Source organism: Orycteropus afer, unplaced genomic scaffold (assembly GCF_000298275.1).
Source record: "Orycteropus afer afer isolate SDZICR_OR568_19922 unplaced genomic scaffold, OryAfe1.0 scaffold00084, whole genome shotgun sequence".
Classification (NCBI taxonomy): Eukaryota; Metazoa; Chordata; class Mammalia; order Tubulidentata; family Orycteropodidae; genus Orycteropus; species Orycteropus afer.
In genome coordinates, this window is record NW_006921671.1 from 10,128,295 (window position 1) to 10,143,867 (window position 15,573).

The 15,573-nt window shown below is 35.9% G+C and overlaps 1 protein-coding gene across 1 annotated transcript in view; it reads left to right on the top strand.

Moving 5' to 3' along the window:
• SLC4A10 (solute carrier family 4 member 10) overlaps positions 1 to 15,573 on the top strand; it is a 374,905-nt gene that overhangs the window by 306,946 nt on the left and 52,386 nt on the right. The window contains exons 16-19 of the mRNA XM_042781073.1: positions 2,470 to 2,575; positions 6,470 to 6,631; positions 8,156 to 8,269; positions 8,972 to 9,133. Coding sequence (XP_042637007.1) covers positions 2,470 to 2,575; positions 6,470 to 6,631; positions 8,156 to 8,269; positions 8,972 to 9,133 — 544 coding nt within the window. The remainder of the gene's footprint in view (positions 1 to 2,469; positions 2,576 to 6,469; positions 6,632 to 8,155; positions 8,270 to 8,971; positions 9,134 to 15,573) is intronic.

Genomic DNA, 15,573 nt, shown 5'->3' on the forward strand with positions numbered 1-15,573 from the left:
TTAAGTTTTTGTTCATGAGGATGGAAAATGCAGCAATAGACATTGGTGAAAGTTGTACGATATAATTTATGTAATTGGTTTCACTAGATTGTACATGTGACAAATGATGTATTGGCAAATTTGTGTTAACTATATTTTTCACAACAACAATGAAATAAAGAAGGCCTTCAACGAGATGGACTGACACGGTGGCTGCGATGATGGGCTCAAGTATAGCAGGGATTGTGGGGCTGGCGCGGGATCAGGCAGTGTTTCGTTCTGCTGTTCACGGGGTCGCTATGAGTCAGAAATGACTCGACGGAACTTAACAACAACAGAGTAGTTTAAAGGCGCTCTGGTGGTATCCACCGAGGAACCCAAGGAGGGATCACTATGAGTCGAATAGACTCGACAGCAGTGAGTTTGGGGGTTCTTGTTGTTTGTTTTTTGGTTTGGTAATATAGTGGTTAAGGCATTTGGCTGCTAACCAAAAAGGTCACTGGTTCAAACCTACCATCCACTCCGCAGAAGAAAGGTGAGGCAATCTGCTTCCATAAAGACGTACAGCCTTGGAAACCCAGCTGAGGTTGCTATGAGTCAAAACTGACTAGATGGAAATGAGTTTGGTTTTGGTTTGAGGGTAGTTTAGGGTGACCTAATTACTTGTCTCTCAGATGGAGATAAACTCCAACTAGGAAAGAAGCAGCCATTACTCATTTGTTTTGGGTACAGCAACAACAACAACAACAGCAACAAAAAAAAAAACCTATTTGCCCACGAGTAGATTTGACTCATAGCGACCCCTCCTTGGGGTTCTGAGATGGTTGTTGTTATTGTTGTTGTTTGCCATTGAGTTTGACCCGACTCATGATGACACCTCCTTGGGTTTCTGAGGTGGTATCAGTACAAAAGTAGATTGCCCAACCTTCCTTCTGAGGAGTGGCTGGTGGGTTTGAACCTCCAGCCTTCTGGTTAGCAGTCAAATGCCTTGTTGTTGTTGTTGTTGTTAGGTGCCATCCAGTCGTCTCTCACTCATAGCCACCCTATGCACAGCAGAACAAAACGCTGCCAAGTCCTGCGCTAGCTCCAGATCCCTGCTATACTTGAACCCATTGCTGCAGCCACTGTGTCAATCATTTCCCTGAGAGCCTTCCCCTCATTCGTCGACCTTCCACCTTACCAAGCAAGACATCCTTCTCTTCTGACAATATGAACAAAGTAGGTGAGACGAAGTCTGGCCACTCTCGCTTCAAGGAGCATTCTGGATGCACTTCCTCCAGGACAAATTTGTTAGATCTTTTAGCAGTCCATGGTACTTTCAGCATTCTTCACGAGCATCACAGCTCAAAAGCATCAACTTTTCTTAGGTCTTCCTTATTCATTGTCCAGCTCTCACATGCAAATGAGGCGATTGAAAATACCATGGCTTGTGTCAGATGCACCTTAGTCCTCAAGGAGACATCTTTGCTCTTCAGCGCTTGAAAGAAGTCCTTTGCAACCTATTTGCCCAGTGCTGTATGTCCTCCAGAAGGCTGGCAGTTCAAACACACCAGCCACTCCTTGGAAGGAAGGTTGGGCAATATACTTTCGTAGTAGTACCGCCTCAGAAACCCAAGGAGAGGTCGCTATGAGTCAGATCCAGCTCCACAGCAGTGAGTTTGGTTTGGTTATATGTCGTCTGATATCCTGACTGCTGTTTCCATTGCAGTCAATTGTAGAACCAAGCAATGTGAAGTCTTTGACAATTTCAATCTTTTATCCATGTATCATGGTGCTGCTTATAGGTCCAGTTGTGAGGATTTTTGTTTTCTATATATTGAGATGTAATCCATACTGCAGACTGTATTCTTCAATCTTCATTAGTAAGTGCTTCATGTCATCCTCACTTTCAACAAGCAAAGTTGTGTCGTCATTATATCACAGGTTGTTAATGATTCTTCCTCCAAACCTGATGCCACCTTCTTCTTCATATAGTCCAGCTTCTCGGATTATTTGCTCAGCATAAAGATTGAATAAGCACAGTGAAAGGATACAACCCTGACGCACTCCCTTCTTGATTTTAAACCATGCAGCATCCCCTTGTTCTGTTCAAATGACAGCCTCCTGGTCTATGTACAGGTTCCTCATGAGTACAATTAAGTGTTCTGGAATTCCCATTCTTAATGTTACCCATGATTTGTTATAATCCACAGAATCAAATGCTTTTATATAGTCAGTAAAACACAAGTAAATGTCTTTATGGTATTCTTTGCTTTGGCCAAGATCCATCTGATATCAGCAATGATATCCCTCGTTCCAAGTTCTCTTCGAATCCAGCTTATATTTCTGGCAGTTCTCTGTCAATATACTGCTGCAACCATTTTTTAATTATCTCCAGTAAGATTCTACTTGTATGTGATATTAATTATATTGTTTGATAATTTCCACATTCTGTGGGATCACCTTTCATATGCCTTAGGCCTTACAAAAGACACTATTTTGCATTTTCAGGTGTAATTGTGTGGAACCTCACAATCCCAGCAATGATACATTGAAAGAATGGAAGGACTCCAATATATCCTCCTCTGACATAATTTGGGAGAATTTAACTGTGTCGGTAAGTGAAACATTGAAAGATTAGTCATAGCTTGAGTAGTACTACTTTATGGGCTTTTATAGACATTTTGAATTAATTATTGCCACTAAGGTAAAATTTTTTGAACACATAGTAATAAAAGTGATACAATTTTGTTTTAATTTTAATTTGAACAATTTCAGATATACCTCCATAAACTGAGGTTTCGTTTCATTGTTAAGTTTTTCTAATAGTTAGTATGGCTGGATTACTCCCAAAGCATCCATATACAGAATAATACAACTGAGATTAACAGAAAGCACATTAAATAAAGGGGTGTTGACCTAAATGAAACCATATGGCAGAATTAAGTCTGCCTTCTGTGTAACAAACCCATAACACTTTTACTTCACTCTGTAATGCTGCTCCAGCTGTTCAGAATATACTGAGGGAGGGGAGGGGATATCTGTGAATATTTTAGTGTAAATACTAAAATCTTTGGAGAAACAAAAGTCACTTTTCTTAACAAAACTCTGACACCTCTCTCAGCAAGGGCTTTCTTACTTCCATTAATTCTTATCTTCTACTCAAAGAAAGGGGATGGCCACATACATACATACATACATATATGATAGATATATATGTATATATGCATGTACATATATACATGCATACATATATGTATATATGCATGTACATATATACATGCATACATATATGTATGTATGCATGTATATAATATATGTATGTATATATGTACATACATATATTTTTTTTTCTGCTTTGTGATTTTTATTTTTTTCATCAACACGTTTCACAATTCTCCTCAATCTATTGTACTGTTTGTGGACCTCTATCTCTGCATCATTTTCCTCTGTTCACCTGTTTAATTTGAAATCTAAACGTGTTCTGCTTTTAACAAATATTATAATCTGGATGTCCCTAGTTTCTTTTCTTCTATTTCCAGTTACAAACATTATAAACCAAAATTTCTGCCACTTTGCCTACCTGTATAAGCTCCAATCCCAGTACAATCACCAGCACAAGATTATATCAATTCTCATTTATTTTATCATGCACTAAAATGATATATTTTAGTAAGTAGACCAGCTAATGGGACGTAGATTATGCAGATATTATAAAACTCTAAATATGATTCTTGTAATAGTGTATCAATGAAAACCACTATTTTTTTATCTTAATATTTTGCTGTGTTTTTTCCTGAGTATAATCATCAATATTATCAAACTTTATTATTATTTTTTTTCAAATAAAGCATTGTGCTGGTGGCTATTATAAATAGTTTCATTACAATAGCCATAAAACATGTATTTTCTATATTATTTGTCAGGTCCTATATTGTTTTATTCAATATTTTATTGAATTATTTCATAGCTCATAAATTTTTACTTTTGTTAACTTAGCAAGGGCAAAGAATGGTAGCTCTCTTTGATTCTCTCAAACTTCTTTATGCATAGTAAGTGTACAAGAAAATTTAATGACTACTTTTGTCTTGCCTCACAAATTTAGCGTTTAATGCAGATCTTTCACGGCAAGCAAGAACACTTAGGTTTATTTGTTAAATATATTTTTAGCAATATCAAAATCAGCCATTACAAGGAATTCCTAGGCAATGTGGCAGTGTTTAAAATATTCACAAGCAATTAATTAGCAATGGGTTAAGAATTATTTCAGTGCCTGCATTACATATTTAGCTTCTATATATATATAAGGGCAGGAGATTAATGTCAGCTTAATTATTTTAAGAAATGTAATTTTTGCTAGCTTTAGAAATTGTTGAAATTTAGATTCTGTTGGAATAATATTATTAGAAATCAGTTTGTCAACAAGCAATTTTTTAGTACCCATTGTAAATGAAACCATATGTTAGATTCAAAATAAGAGACCAGCATTTGGATTTAGTTTCACTTCCAAACCTCAGGACTTGTTGTTATTGTGTGTGTGTATGTAAGTGTGTATCAAAGGGTACAATTAATATAAACCTGAAAATGTAGAATTTAGTAAGCCAAAATTTTCATTTTTAAAAAATTTTTAAATTAGCATACTGTACCCTCAAAAGGAAGAAAAAAATGTTATTTTCTAATTTGCTTTGAATTAAAGTAACTAGGTAAGCTATTGGCAATTTATTATAGGTTATAAAACAGTTAAATGATCCTTTAAATGGCATCTATATTTTTAAGAATTGAGAGCAAGACCTAGCCAAGCCTAAAGAATATTTAGAAGATAAAAGACAGAAGATGGTCACAAACTATAGGTAATATGTTTATCATGGACTTATAGCTTTTCTTTGTATTTAGCTATTCAAATACTTATTACATTGCCTAGTAATTGTTCTAGTAGCATCTAGACAGGGGAGGAGAAGAAAGTGAAAAATCAAGGGCTCATTTTTGTTTTATTTTTACAGTTTCAAGAGAAAGAAAGCTATAATTACAACCTGGGGAACTTTTCTGATGGATATACACACACACACACACACACACACACATATATATGTATGATTAGCCAAGTTATTTGCACTATATTAATTTGGCATGGATAACTAGAATTCAACTTTAGCCAGCAATTAGATTACAAAAGGGGTCAAAATTATTTTAGACAGTTGTTAACATGTCTAACATTATTTCCCAGGAATCCTAGACTTAGGATAGCTGCCTCAGGTAGATTTTGCTAGTTATTTGTTTGTTTTCTGAGGATAATGTAGCTATTTGTGATTTATTCTAGAGGCTTTTGGAGTTATTTGTGTTCTCCTCTTCAAGGAGTCCAGGTCCTGAGGCTTGATTCATTGGGTGGCCTCTATTTTGACAATCAATCCATCTGTCCACATTTTCCTGTAAGATCTCTCTGTACCATGGCCCAATTTAATTTCTGTACCTCAAGGATTGATAAGGTCACTGGATCATTTAAACCGTTCTTTTACTTTTTGAAATAAAAATTAAATTCTTCAGGAGTCGAGTTTTTAAAATAAAATTAAAGAAACTAAAATGACTTTAAAATATTTTTTTTCTTTCAAAATACTTCTATTTTGAAAAATGCTGGTTTTCTGGGAGAAAGAAAATTTTTTTGACTTTGCTGCCACCTTATGGCTAAGGCAGTAATTAGAAATGATCTTTCAGGAGCTGATAGAAGTCTACACATACTAACAGAAAAGAAATAGGGGATGGGGGCAAGAAGTCATAGTAAATAAGAGTTTTGCCTTGCTCATGTAGGAACTTTTTTTCTCATTTGTTCTTTAATCTAAATTCAAGAACCTCACTTTTGACTCACAATTTTATTTCAGTAATTATATATCCAAGTTTTCTTGTCTTTCTTAGTAGCTTTTGGACTAGATAATTCTGTAAGATCATTGTTCCTCTTTAATATGCAATGTTCCCACCACAGGCACCATGTTTGTGTCTCAGCTCTGCTGCCCCCAGCAGAGACCATAGCAGATTACTTGACCTGCCTAAGCTAGTTTCCTCAGACTTGAAATAAAAATACTAACATCAATCTGTTTTATAGAGTAAATGTGAACATTAATTGAAATCATGTATTTAAAGGACTTGGCAGAGTGTCTTGCCCTAGTAATCATTCACTATCAAACATGTTATATTTTCAACAAACCTAGTATTAGAAACTTAGTAGACAGTAGGTTAAATACACACACTGATTGGTAAATGGATTTGTTTTGTAGGTGTAAATTTAGTTTGAAAAGGAAAGATACTTAAAAAGTGGTTCGTGTTTAAGTTTTACATAATATACATCTTGGAGTTTTTTCACTACCTATTCAGACTTTGTAATGTCTATTAAATCATCGTGAGAGACATAGATGAAAAGCCTCATCATCTGAACTGCAATTGATCTTAAGATGTTAGTTTTCTGAAAGAAATGTGTCCAGCTTTTATCTTAATTACCCATCTGTTTTACTTCCTCTGGCAGGAATGCAAATCATTGCATGGAGAGTATGTTGGGCGAGCCTGTGGCCATGAACACCCGTATGTTCCAGATGTTCTATTTTGGTCAGTGATCCTGTTCTTTTCCACAGTTACTATGTCAGCTACTCTGAAGCAGTTCAAGACCAGCCGATATTTTCCAACAAAGGTACTCAGACTATAATTTTCCTGGTCAAAATGCAAAATAACATAAAACATGTTATGGAGTCATACATGTTTGAGGACAAAAGAAAGAGCAATTAATGTGATAAAAGGAGCCACTAAAAGGTTTTTGGTTTGGGTTGGGGCTAGCATGAGGGAGGTGAAAAGGAAGCATTATAGGATACAAGTATATAGTGCACACACCCTCCAGGCTTTTCTCTCAACCACAAATCCCAAGGGGGAAACTTCCAGTTTCACACTTACATTTTTGGAAACGGAAAGCACACACATTCTTGATTGCCGCTCTCTTGCCCAGTCAACAGTGTGATTTGGAACTATTCCATCCTAACAGATACCTCATAGGAACCACAGTTATAGTCTCTAATTGGGAAAGCCCCTTCAAGACTCATTGGTACTTCCTCTCTTTTTCATTTTTAAAGTGTCAGACCCTCCCCTAAAAAAAGCTTCTTAGGTCAATGTTTAGCACAGCAGAGTAATACCTATAATGTCACATTCAGGGGTAGGGGAGAAAAACAGAAAAGAAACAAAGAAACAAGCTCTTTAGGGATGAGCTAAAGATTATAATCAGTATTTCACTCTGGAAAATGTTGCAAGAGCTGGTCTACCACAGAGCTCTTCTGATTTGTTTTTTTTTTTTTTTTTTTCCTCTCCTTCTCTTCCTTTTCTGACTAATGTGAAAGATTAGTTTCTTTTGGCTGAAAGCTTGAGTTGATTAATACAAACTTCTTTTATTTTATTTCTTTTTTGATAAATTGAAATGCTACTTGTTAGCATTTTTTGTGTGTTTTTGTATGTGTCATAAAAGCATCCTAATATAAACCAGATATTGTTGATAATTGTGTGAGGATATTTCCTCAAAGATGGCTTTATAAATGAGAAATGTCTTTAAAAACTGGCTTACCGAGAATAACTTTTGCTGCTGCCATACTTGCTTCTCAGATAAACTAACTAAAACATTATCTTTCTTTACTGCAAATAATTTTATTGTATAAAAATAATTTTATTGTATGGTGCTTTGAGTTTATCAGATTTAAGTATTAACTATGTGAATCTTCTGATTCCCATTTTCAGATATCTGTTTTGTAGCTAATAAATTGCATACCAGGTAACAACAACAACAACAAAAATTAACTAAGTGAAGAAGAACCCTAAAATCCAGCCAAATTCTGGCCATGCAATCTTACTCTATATTCTGTGTTCTGAAGTTTCACACACTTGGGTTTATAATACATTTAGATTTTAAATAAACTTAACAACAGCACAATTATAATTGTAGCTATTCTGTAATGCTTAATTCTGGAAAGGTTGAGTGTATATCAATCTTGACATAGATATATAAATATATATTCAGGTTCTGACAGAGCTAATGGTAATATTATAGCATGCATAAAATGTAATATTGTGATATTATGTCAGAAAGTGTTTATAAAGTGTGACTCTAGATTATGTTCCTGAGTATTCATCACTATTTATAGCTCCTTCAAGTGACAAGTGTTTTCATTATTTCTAGGTTCGATCGATAGTGAGTGACTTTGCTGTCTTTCTTACAATTTTGTGTATGGTTTTAATTGACTATGCCATTGGAATTCCATCTCCAAAACTACAAGTGCCGAGTGTCTTCAAGGTGAAGTTATCATAGCATCTACTATCTGTCCAACTCCCTCTCTCTCTAGGCCTAATCTTCATTTAGATGATGTCTGTAACTCCAATACTTGGGATTTTCTTAAAATTATAAAGAATATAGATTAATAAAGCAGTAAATAAAATGTCCACAACTTGACTAAAATTTTGGTCTAATGTTAAATAAAAAATAAGAATTAAAAAAACAGAAATCTACAGAATACTTGAAAAACTTTTTCTATGAAATTTCCCAGTTGGAATATCTATATACAATGTTCCAGAAAGATAAGGAGCATTTTGACATTAAAGTAAATGTATTATATTAATTCATTTAATAATGGGGCAGAATAACATGGTGGATGGGGCTTGAAATACAGAACAGATTTAAAAAGGTTTGAAATAGAATTCTGCCTGTGTTACTAAGTAGGTATGTGACCTTTGGCCAGTTACTTTACCTTTTCCAGCTTCAGTTTCCTCATCTGTATCACCTTGTTTAGCGTTTGTAAAGATAAAATTAAGTTCAAATATTTAAATGACTTAGAATGGTGCCTGGTATCTTACAAATGCTGTGTAAGTATTAGTTATTATTAAATATAGCATACTTATTTTAGTTTATAGTAGTTTCTTATAGTATCCATAAGATTTAATTTAATTAAGTAGTCATTAATTCAATTAATAACTATGTATATTCTTTTGTTTTTCACAGCCCACAAGAGATGACCGTGGCTGGTTTGTGACACCTTTAGGTCCAAATCCATGGTGGACAATAATAGCTGCTATTATTCCAGCTTTGCTTTGCACTATTCTAATTTTTATGGACCAACAGATTACAGCTGTCATCATTAACAGAAAAGAACATAAGCTAAAGGTATATTTTATCATCCATTTTAATGTAAATCATTCTGATTTAACTGATACCAATTCATACTCATTTGACTTTTCCATATTAAGTATTCATTTATACAGTGAAATAGCAAAATAATATTTTCAGGTTAATACTTTCTTTCAAGATACTTTCTTACAATGAATTTAAATATTATATTTGTTTGCAGCATTTGGCTGAGCTCTGAAGTTTAAGCTTTAGTCCTTTAGGGCCTAAAATCAAAAGCATTGTTAAAGTTCTAACTTTCTTTACCTTGTTTAACATATTTTAATGAAATGACAATATAGTCTGTTAACACCCTTAAAAATGTGTCTTATGATTTGGAGGATATTATGCTGAGTGAAATAAGTCAATCACAGAAGGACAAATATTGTATGAGCCCATTACTGTAAAATGTCAAGGAAAGGTTTACTCAGGGAAGGAAATTCACTTTGTTGGTTACTGGAGATGGGAGGAAAGGGGAAGGAAAATTTCAGACTAGTTAGGGGTCACATGTTGATTTGGGTGAGGGGAGGGATGGTATGGAAAGAGTCTGTGACCAGCAGGATGATACTGGGGAAAGGAAGGACACTGAAATGTACACATAAGATACTGCAACAGAGGCAAATACTATCATATGCACAATACTGCATTACCATGAACACCAAACACCAGGCTAAGGATAAATGCATAGACAGGTGAGAAGATCAGATGGGGGTAGGTGAACAGGAATATACCCTAGACCAAGGATAGATTTGGCTGAAGACAATCTCACATATGCACTTGTGCTACAAAATTAGCCACATGCATTACAGAAGAAATAGAAGACAGAGTTGGAGTAACTTCACAGAGACAACCAAACACCTTGAGAGAGAGAATCACTGGGCCTGCTTTCAGACTCAAGACCATAGTCTCAGGGACATCATGCTCAACTGACACAACATAGTACATGAAAATCTTGTTCTACGTCCTACTTTGTTGAGTAGCAACTAGGGTCTTAAAAGCTTTCGAGTGGCCATCTAAGATGAAACTATTGGTCTCCTCTCATCTGAAGCAAAGAAGAGTGAAGAAAATCAAAGACATCTGGAAATGATTATGCCAAGGATAAGATGGACCATAAGGACCTTCACAGTCCTTCACAGTCCCAAGAATGGAAGAAATAGATGGTGCCTGGCTACCAATGCCAACCACTCGGAAAGGGATTAAAATTGGAGATCCTGGATAGAGTGTGAGGAAAAATGTGCAACAAAATTCAAAAACACAAAAATGGCCAGAATTACTGATCAGATGGAGACTGATGAAACCCCTGACACGATGGCCCCTGCTTACCCTTCAGGCCTGGAAATGGACTCACTTCCATGGATTGGCTCTCAGCCCAACAGTAGAAAGACCTACATACAGAATACCTACCCCAGGATGATGCACCCACCCACTCTAGGGAAATGCACCCTTTAGATCAATCAGCCATGAGACACCAGAGGGGCAGCATTCACATGGAGGGAAAGCTGGGCAGACAGGAGTGCATAGTTAAGAAGGGCACAGGGAGGGGGTAGTCACAGGGAGGGAAGAGGAGGAGAGTTTTTCATGATTGGGGATGGTAATCAGCTGTGAAATCAAATGTACATGAACTGTTGAATGCAAAACATAATTAAAAAGAAAATAGTCTTATGTCTGAGATTCCTCTATTCATTTGATTCTAAATATACCTATTAGATTGCATTTTTGTTCTCCGGTGCCACTCTAACAGAAATACCACAAATGGATGGTTTTAACAAACAGGGATTTATTCTCTTCTAGTTTTGAAGGCTAGAAGTCCAAGTTCAGAGTGCCAGCTCTACAGGCTGAGTGAAGGCCCCTTGACGTTGGGCTTCAGCTTTGCCTCTTGCTCCTGGCCCACTGAAGCAGGACAGTTCTCTTAACTCAAGACAGCTGCTGGCTGCTGAAGCTGACAAACCCAAGGTAGACAAATAAAATGGCACAGTCCCAAGATTACCAAACAACATGGCAGGCCACTAGTTCAAGTTCAGAGACAGTCCCAAGATCAGCAGGAAACATGGCAGTCTGCTGAATGAAGATTTTGCTACATGTAGGGTCCAAGTGTGCCAAAAAGCTCAGACCTTTTTCAAAGCTGTCTTCTCATATGCTAGAAGCAGACCACATCCCTTAGGGAGCTACTCAGCTGCTCCAGTGGATTCCACCATGGAGCTGATTACTAGTCTCACCATGGGGAATAACTACATCCGGCTGCCCAGCCACTTAAAACCAGGCCCAGCCAAGTTGACATACTACCTACCACACGTTGCATTCACGCTTAGAACAAATTACTTCTTCAGATGTTTCTTATTTTCTTCAATTATTCTTTTGTTTGAATTCCTATAACAGCAAAGCCCAACCATAAATGTTAGAATTTGTAAGTGACATTTTAGTTGAGTTTCACTATAGATTTCATTGTTTTTGTTTTTTTTAACAAAATGAGATAACTATATAAGGATATACCTTATATATTATATTCTGACCCTGCCACTTTGCAACTGTTCACTGGTATACAATTTGTCCTAGATACAGTGTGTGAACACTATCAATTTCAGGGAATGTGTTAAATAAAATCAATAAAACAATTAAATGGATAAAACAATTAAATGGCTCGGAGTAATCTGGATCAACCCTTGTAGAACGAGAACATACATGATCTTGCTTTGTGATGGTATCATAGATGTTGTTCAAACAGAACAACCTAGTTGAAAATCAGGAAGGACGTGCATCAGGGTTTTATCCTTTCACCACCAGTATTCAATCTGTATGCTGAGCAAATAATCTGAGAAGCTGGACTATATGAAGAAGGGTGCAGCATCAGGATTGGAGGAAGATTCATTAACAACCTGCAGTATGCAGACAGCACAACCTTGTTTGCTGAAAGTGAAGATAACCTGAAGCACTTTCTGATGAAGGTTAAAGACTTCAGTCTTCAGTATAGATTACACTTCAACATAAACAAAACAAAAATCCTCACAACTGGACCAATAAGCAGCATCTCAATAAATGGAGAAAAGATTGAAGTTGTCAAAGATTTCATATCACTTGTTTCACAATCAACACCAATGAAAGCAGTAGTCAAGAAATCAGATGTCATATTGGACTGGGAAAATCTGATGCAAAAGACCTCTTAAAGCAAAGATGTCACTTTGAAGACTAAGGTGCACCTAACCCAAGTCATGATATTTTCAATCACCTCATATTCATGTGAAAGCTGGACAATGACTAAAGAAGACTGAAGAAAAGTTGATGCTTTTGAGTTCTGGAGTTGGTGAAGAATACTGAATGTACCATGGGCTTCCAGAAGAATGAAAAAATCTGCCCTAGAAGTACAGCCAGAATGCTCCTTGGAAGTGGAAATGGCCAGACTTCATCTCACCTGGTCATTTTGTCAGAAGTAGAAGAATGATATCATGGTAAAGTGGAGGGTCAGTGAAAAAGGGGAAGACCCTCAACAAGATGGATTGACACAGTGGCTGCAATGATGGGCTCAAATATAGCAAGTATTGTGAGGATGGCACATGACTGAGGAGTGTTTTGTTCTGTTGTAGATGGGGTCACTATGAGTCAGAGCCAATTCAATGGCACCTAACCATAACAACATGGGGGAATTAGCAGCTATTTTCATATACTCTTTAAACTCTTGGAAAAAATGGTTAGAGAAATAGAAACCATGCTTTATAGGATTTTATATATGTGTCTGAAATGTTGAAAACTATCTGATGCAATTATTTGATAGAATATAGTAATGATGTAAATTTAAGAAACTATAATTAATTGTAATAAAACTTAGTAGGAAGGAATTTTGTATATATATTAGAGATGTGTGAGTCTATCTTAAAACTAGGAGCATTCTTAATTTTCTTTGGAGCAAGTAACTTACTGGCTCAAAACCTTTTCTTTAAAGTTCATCCAATTCAGTTGTTTTTGCCAAATGAATTTTTCATTAATAAAGATATATTTTACAAAAATATATCATAAAGTCAAAAATATGTTGTTGTTGTTGTTGTTATACTAACAAAAAAAAAAAAAAAAACCCAAACTCACTCCCATTAAGTTGACTCCAACTCATAGTGACCCCATTGGACTTGCAAGACTACAGATCTTTGTGGAAGCAGACCATATCATCTTTCTTCTGCAGAGTGTAGAGGCTGGTGGGTTTGAATCACTGATCTTTTCATTAGCAATCTTAAGCACTACACCATCAGAGCTAGATCAGTGGTGGGCTAATAAATGGTTAACAGCCAGCCCTCTGAGGGGAAAAAAAGAAAGTAAATGATCCTAATTTACCCTGTTTGCTGATTTCTGTGTTGTAAATCTTTTCACCATAGCTGATATCAAGCTCTCATCATGGCTGATATGAATGGCTAGGAAAAAAAATTGAAAATTAAGTGATTGGCACTCACAAGCCGATACTGCTGGGTCCAGTCACTACTGAACTAGTCTGTTCTAAAGTGGAGATTTTGTATTGTCTATTGTTGTTGCTGTTTTTGTTATGTGCCATCAAGTTGGCTCTGACTCATAGCGACCCCTCCTTGGGTTGCCGAGGCAGTATCACTACGGAAGTAGATTGCCCAGTCTTCCTTCCGAGGAGTGGCTGGTGGGTTTGAACCACCAGCCTTCTGGTTAGCAGTCAAGTGCCTTAGGCACTATGCTACCAGAGTTGACCTCAAAACAAGGAATTAGGATTCCCAAGTTTAGCAATTATAATTTAATATCAACAAGTTAAAAAATGTTATTTACTTTGAAAATATTAGCTTTATAACCTCTGCAAAAGTAAATATTACCACAATTTCTATTATTATTAAAATTATGTATTCATTTAGATAGTTCTATAAAACAAGATCAAACACTTTTTGATGAATATTGCTTTACTCTACTACTTTCTAAGAAGTAGGAAAACATTTTTCCTAGATACCAGTTTATATTTTAAACTAAATACATCTATATTTTTTGGATTATAAGTTAATACATGATTTTGGTTTAAAAAAAAATCAGGCAATGGTGGAACCACTGAGACTATGGCCCCTAGTTGCCCTTCAGGTCTGGAATTGAACCCACACCTGTGGTTTCCAGCCAAACAAAAGACAGACATAAGAGTTGAAGATTTAGCTCAAGTAGATACACTCCTTGGAGAGAACAATCATGGGAGAAAGAAGGGCTGCTTATGCACAGGGAGACAGCTCAGGGGGCAGGAGTCCATGGAGGGATGGACACTGGGAAGAGGTAACTAGGGGGAGGAAGTGGGAGGGGAGCTGTTGCATTGTGGTAAGCTGTGGTCAATGTCATGAGACAAAGTATATGTGAACTACTGTATGGAAAGTGAATTTGCTCTGTAAATCTTCACTCAAATCACAATAAAAAAATAAAATAAAAAAATCAGACAATACAAAAAGTTAAAAGAAAAACGTGGAAAGCCCTTACCATTTCATTATCTGGAAATAACATTGTTAATAATTTTTATATATGTCAAATATATTTTTTCATACTATATATATTGCTTATATTTTTTATGTAATAGCACTGCCATGGTAATCATCCCATATCAACAGTATAAATCTTTATTATCATTTTCAATGGCCATATATATTTCATTGTATGATACATGTATTAAAATAAAATCATGACTCCTGTTTTGGAAAGTAAGCCATATAATCATCATTTACCTTTCAAAGAAATTTGTTTCCAGCCCATATATTAGGGAGAAATCCCGCTGATTTTACAGAAAAATTAGTCTGTGTAGAGGCTATCAGTTAAACTGACTCAGGCAGTACATTTTCCAAGTATTAATAGCATCATATTAAAACACAATCTGTAAGTAAGTGAACGTTTGCTAACAGCAATGTGAAATTTTTGTTCTTTCTGTCCTCTTGTTCTTTCCAGGTCTTTTGAACTTTATAAATCACACAGCACTTGCTCCTTGTTCTTCATGAGCCTACAGCAGGCCTTTGACATTCATAGGCCTTCCAAAGGACAAATCTGAAAATATATACAAATATACTTTATTTCCCCCCTTTATGTATAGTGCAAAGTACTAAAATATAATAAAGCATTCTTTTAATGGTCCTTTCAAGCACTTACATTTATAGAATTAAATGCAGAACTAAACCATAACTTGAGGGAGCTCTGGTAGCATAGTGCCTAAGGCGCTTGACTGCTAACCAGAAGGCTGGCAGTTCAAACCCACCAGCCACTCCTAGGAAGGAAGAGAGGGCAATCTACTTCTATAGTGATACTGCCTCGGTAACCCAAGGTGGGGTCGCAATGAGTCGGGTCCGACTCGACGACACATAACAACAACAATAAATCATAACTTGAAGTATACCTAAAGAAATGTTAAACTGGCAAGTGTGTTTTACACTTTTAATTGTTGTGTGTTTACAACAATTAAAAATAATAATAACTTGAGACTG